The following is a 6275-nucleotide window of genomic DNA, read 5'->3' on the forward strand; positions in this document are numbered from 1 at the left end:
GTGAGATGGGCTTATGTCTGGATCAGATCATTAGCGTGACTTAGTTATTTGGGTGAATAGTAAATCAGATGGAGCCTAGGTTTTGACCAACCTTAGTTGGTATTTGGGCTTTGAAATTATATATGTCATCATTCTAGAAACTTTAATAACAACAATATTCCTAGTACTGTTATGAAATATTGATATGAATGTGTTATATCGATATCAGTGTAATTTAGTATCAGGTTTTACATAATTTAATGTAATTATTATTATAAGATATTACTAACTAGACACTATTGGTAATAATGCTCTATTATTTTATTATTGTTTTTGAAAATTTTCTTAAATGCCGTACATTAATTGGAAATTTCTTTAGAAAGAAAGAAAATTCTATTTTGGTTTTGCATTATGCAGTAGAAACAAAAGTCGAGAATAGGTCCTGGTTTCATTATAAAAGCACAATGGTTAACCCTTTTCCTTCATATATATCTTCCACAAGCCAAATAGCCAAATAGTACTTCATACCCATGGCTTCTCTTACTTTTAATCCACCAGTTTCAATCAACACTACTTCATTCTTCTCACCCAGCTCAGTCGTCTCTCGTAACAAATCACATAATAACCACTTAATTCCCAATTACCGTAGAAAAAGCTTTGTTTGCAATGCCACAAAAGATCAAGACCATGACCAAAGTCATAATAACAAAGAGCATCCAAAGTTTGATAGGAGAAACGTGCTCATAGGCCTAGGAGGGCTATATGGAACCACCATGACAGGGCTGAGCTCCAATCCCTCAGCCATTGCTGATCCAATTGCGCCACCCGACTTATCGAAATGTGGGCCGGCCGACTTCCCAGAAGGGGTGACACCAACCGATTGCTGTCCACCAGTATCTACAAAGATCATTGACTTCAAACTACCTTCGGTGAACAGATTGCGCACGAGGCCAGCAGCTCATGCAGTGGACGAAGCTTATATTGCCAAGTACAACAAAGCCGTACAGCTCATGAAAGCTCTCCCGGATAGCGATCCTCGTAGCTTCTCACAACAAGCCGATGTTCACTGCGCCTATTGTGACAACTCATACGACCAAGTTGGTTTCCCAAACTTGGAGCTACAAGTTCACAACTCATGGCTTTTCTTTCCCTTTCACCGTTATTACTTGTACTTTCACGAGAGAATTCTAGCCAAACTTATAGATGACCCCACTTTCGCTTTGCCTTTCTGGAACTGGGACTCCCTCCCCGGGATGCAGTTGCCGGCGCTTTACGCGAAAGTTAACTCGCCCCTTTATGACCCGCTCCGAGACCGTTTTCACCAGCCACCGACAATGGTTGACCTTGACTACAGCCCTGCAGATGCTGGTATTCCCACCACCAGTAACGAAGAGCAGTTAAAGATCAATCTTACTGTTATGTACAGAGAAATGGTATCAAACGGTAAAAATGCTCAGTTGTTTCTGGGTGAGCCTTATAGGGCCGGAGATCAGGCCGAACCTGGACCGGGTTCTCTGGAGTCCATTCCTCATGGGCCGGTCCACTTGTGGACCGGTGACAGCACCCAGCCCAACTTCGAGAATATGGGAAATTTCTACTCGGCTGCTCGTGATCCCATTTTCTTTTCCCACCACTCAAATATTGACCGATTGTGGAGTGTGTGGAAAACTCTTGGAGGAAAAAGAAGAGATTTCACCGACCCGGATTGGCTCAACTCCGCGTTTTTATTCTACGACGAGAATGCCCAACTGGTTCGGGTCAAGGTCCGAGACTGTCTCGACACAAGAAAGCTCGGGTACGTGTACCAAGATGTTGACATTCCCTGGCTTAACACAAAGCCAACCCCACGCCGAGCGAAGTCAACCAAAGTGGCGAGCCGTAGAGCAAGTGGTAGAGCTTTCGGAGCGGCTCTTGCGGCGGAGACGGTTACTTTTCCGATCACGGTAGATAAGGTGATGAGTACAGTTGTGAGAAGACCTAAGAAGAGTAAGAGGAGCAAGAAGGAGAAGGAAGAGGAAGAGGAGGTGTTGGTGATTGAAGGTATTGAGTATGACCAGAATTTAGTGTTGAAGTTGGATGTTTACGTGAACGACGAGGATGATAAGTCGCCGAGTGGACCTGAGATATCTGAGTTCGCTGGAAGCTTTGTTAACGTGCCACACAAACATGTGGGTGTGAAGAAGGCTAAGACTTCTCTGAGGTTGGGCTTAACTGATTTGCTTGAGGATTTGGAGGCTGAAGATGATGAGACTGTGGTCGTGACTTTGGTTCCCAAGGTCGGAATTGCCACTGTTTCTGGAATTAAGATTGAGTTTTTGTCTTGAAATTAATTAAAGTAATTAATTCCAGTAGTACTACTTTAGTTTCATCCACGTGGATTTATTTATATCAACGTATGTGAGAATTAAATAAATAATAATAATGCATATGTATCATCGTACTCTATGAATTTAGTTTTACTATCACTATCAATTAATAAATATCAAAGTAATTTTCTTTCAATAAGACAATTAGTCTCAACTTGTTCTGTAACTTTATAGCCTGACTTTTCAATATTGGTGGCCTAGTAAGTAAGATCTACGATTCTATTACTCATCACATTATTTATGTGACAATTTCAAATAGTTTCAAATAGGATAAGCTTTCATTGGTATATATGTGATTTCAGCTTAATTATCTTTCCTAGTATTATGACTAAAAGTTTGTCAACTCTATAAATTGGCTTAATTAATTACATGTGCTTTTTCTTGTAATTTTAATCTTGTGGCTTAAGAATTGGTTAAGGATATGATGCGTGTAAATCAAATTTAATAATTTTTTAGAATATTTATGAATTATTTCAATATAACGATAAATGGCCGAACTCACGAAAATTTATTCTTCAATATATGAAACAAAAAGTAATAGCTAGAGAGATTTTGAGTTTGAATAAAAAAATTTAATAAATTATGATTACAATTTTTCAAAACAATTAAGAATTATTCTCTAACAATCAATCAAGAACAACGATGATAAATATTATTTCTTATTCATAATTTGAACTATTAATTAACCCTACAGATATTCACTTATCACAATTAATTACGACAAAACGCTTAATACAATTAAATTTTTTTTACTAAGTAATAGATTCATAAAACATGCAATCTATTTAATTTAAGAAAATCATTACATTTTTTGAAGACATTAGGTTTAGATCAATAAAATATATAATTCATTTAATTTAAGGTGTATTTTTCATCACAATTAACATACGTGCCGTTTGGTAACACTTTTGTTTTTTAATGTTTTAATCACAAAATGAAAGTAAAATTTTTGTTTTTTAAAAATTTATTTTTGAAAAATAAAAATGCGTTCTGCAACTGCTTATATTTTTTTAATTTTAAAAACAGAAAAAATAAAAGTGTGTTCTGTAAAGTTGAGTTTTATTTTTATTTTTTGATTTTATTCAAGTCGGGTCTAGGTCCGGGATTGGATTCGGGTTCAAGTCAGAAGCCGGGTTCAACGCCAGGGTCGTGGGAAGGGGATTTGGGTCCGGGTCTGGTCGTAATCCAAAAGATTGATTAAGAAAAAAAACTGTTTAAAAAAATTTTGAAAGTGATTTTTTTTTTGTTTTTAAAATTTTGATTTCTAATTATAAAATTGAAAAGTAAAAACAGTTTTATAGAACATGTTTTTGAAAAATATTTTCACTTTTCCACTTTTAAAAACAGAAAACTGATTAAAAAAGTGTTACCAAACGCCACCATAGCCTATCATAATACCATTAAAAGTAATTTCTCACTTGAACATATGATCCTAAACTATTAGGTGAATAAACTCCTAAGAATAATAATCTAGAATTATAAAAATCTAATTTAGTAATTTTTAACATGTTATATCATGTAAAAAATAAAGAGCAATTTGCGGCGAAACCCCCTTATGTTTTGATTTTTATACACTTAACCCCCTTATCTTTATTTTTGGTGGCAAAACCCCCTTATGTTTTAATTTTTATATACTTAACCCCTTTATCTTTTTTTTTGTGGCAAAACCCCCTTATGTTTTAATTTTTATACACTTAACCCCCTTATCTTGTTTTGGTGGCAAAACCCCCTTATGTTTATTTTTCTTTGCAAATTTGACACGCCAGTTAAATATTACCGTTAAATATCAACTGGATGACCACTGTATACACCTTTGTATATGTAACGGTAAAACCTCGAAGTCGATACAGTAGTAATCCAGTTAGTATTTAACGGTAATATTTAACTAAAACTTTAAATTTGCAAAGAAAAGTAAACTGAAGGGTTTTGCCACCAAAACAAAAGATAGAGGGGTTAAGTGTATAAAAATTAAAACATAAGGGGGTTTTGCCACCAAAAAAAAAGATAAGGGGGTTAAGTGTATAAAAATTAAAACATAAGGGGGTTTTGCCACCAAAAATAAAGATAAAGGGGTTAAGTGTATAAAAATCAAAACATAAGGGGGTTTCGCCGCAAATTGCTCAAAAATAAATACGCCTCTTCCGAGTCTGTTGTTGGTTATGGGTAATATCTATTAAATGTGCAAAGATATAGATATACGGAGGTCACCAGTGACAAATGCTACATTGGATCCCACCACTTTACGTTGGTTGAGAAAAGATCAGAGGCAGAGCAGATACCACTAAAAGCATTTCTAATAGGGGTTTCCCACAAAGTGATCTTTTTCACATGTGCATTTTGATCAACATTTCAAACTAATTTTATGAATATTATTGTAATATATATTATTTTTTTATTATTTTTGAAGAAAGTTACTGATCACTAATTAATTTTTTGAGATAATATATATAATTATAAAATTTAATTAAAAAAATTGTATATAGGACCATGAACCATTGGAGTAATTTTTGTAGGAAAATATATCAAATTTTATGTGGATGAGAGAGAAAAATAAAAGAAAAATATTTTAAAATGATGTGTGTATTTTGAGAACTATAGTTATGGGTGTTGTCCACCAGGATATGCTCCAACTTGTGTCTAAATTTCCGGGGACATGCAAAAAATGATAATAGATCTCGTCGTTAGTTAATATTTAGTTAATAAATAATAATAATAAAATGAAATATAAATGATGTGAAAGCGCCTCTCTCTATATAAGAACGGTGCGTTCCAAGGTGTGAAGTGGGAGAGAAAGGATTTCATAATTGGGGTTTTGAATAAGACGACCCTTTCATTTTTCATTTTTTTCTTTTTCATAGTTAAAAAAGAAAGTAATAAATGAGAGTTTCTCTTTTTTATTTTATTATTTCGATATTAAATAAAAATAAAGATTTCAATCTCTTTTATCTTGTCTAAAATTGAAATATATTCAAATAAACTAAAAAAATTTTGTTTAATATTTATGAATTCAGTAAAAAAAAAGAAAAAAAATTTGATCCTTCCGAATGGGATAAGAGAATCCCTACTATTATTTCCAATTCTTTTTTTTTTTTTAATTGAAGAAATAATTGAAAAATAAAACAGTAAGTACAAAAATGAGTAATAACCCCCAGAGACAGGTACGATTCAATTGGGCTTTTGAGGTTTACTTGAAAAAGCCCCACAAAATAATGTGCTTTCTAAACTTCAATGTGGCTTTGCCCATTCCGTGATGGGCTTGTACCATTTCTTTTCTACTTTTAATTTTGCCATATTGTTCCAAGTCTTAAAATTCACACCAATTAAATATTTTCCAATGAAATAATTTTGGCACTAAAAGCTACTAAAACAAATATTTAATTTTAATTATTCACTTAATAAAAATATCTAAAATATACAATTTTGCATACTAATCATTACATCTCACGAACAAATTACCAGAGTAAATTGATTTGAAGATTTTAAATATCAAATTGTTTTATAGTGAAGTTGTACGCTTGTTGCTTATAAATAGTTTAAAGAACTACCAAAAAAAATACATCAAAATCATAGTATCATCAACTATTAATTTTAACCATAAATTTACAGTACTATTATATTATAAACTATGTGGTTTATGGTTGGTTTAACGATTTTTTTAAACTATTTTTTATTTAACCTTACACGATTAACTTAACAGACTTTTAACGTTAAACGTTAACAAATAAATAAACCCAATAATTAAACCAAAAAATTAAACAATCTTTTTTTTAAATTAAAAAAAAAAATCATCTTACCCACATATCTTTTCTAACAAATCGTATATCCCCAATTTTTGAAAAAAATTAAAAAATCTTTACAGTTAACCTTAAACGTTAACAAATAAATAAACCCAATAATTAAACCAAAAAAATTAAACAATCTTTTTTTAAA

The 6275-nt window shown here is 32.7% G+C and overlaps 1 protein-coding gene across 1 annotated transcript; it reads left to right on the top strand.

Moving 5' to 3' along the window:
- Nucleotides 1–237: 237 nt before the first annotated feature.
- LOC115707591 (polyphenol oxidase, chloroplastic) lies at nucleotides 238–2511 on the top strand. The gene has a single exon (XM_030635604.2). The coding sequence runs from the start codon at nucleotides 510–512 to the stop codon at nucleotides 2301–2303; it is 1794 nt and encodes a 597-aa protein (XP_030491464.2). The 5' UTR covers nucleotides 238–509; the 3' UTR covers nucleotides 2304–2511.
- Nucleotides 2512–6275: the final 3764 nt, after the last annotated feature.

The sequence above is a fragment of the Cannabis sativa genome, chromosome 1, assembly GCF_029168945.1.
Source record: "Cannabis sativa cultivar Pink pepper isolate KNU-18-1 chromosome 1, ASM2916894v1, whole genome shotgun sequence".
In the NCBI taxonomy this organism is placed as follows: domain Eukaryota; kingdom Viridiplantae; phylum Streptophyta; class Magnoliopsida; order Rosales; family Cannabaceae; genus Cannabis; species Cannabis sativa.

What these genes read in the sequence shown, in the direction of transcription:
- LOC115707591 (XM_030635604.2), top strand. Translation starts at nt 510, where the DNA reads ATGGCTTCTCTTACTTTTAATCCACCAGTTTCAATCAACACTACTTCA.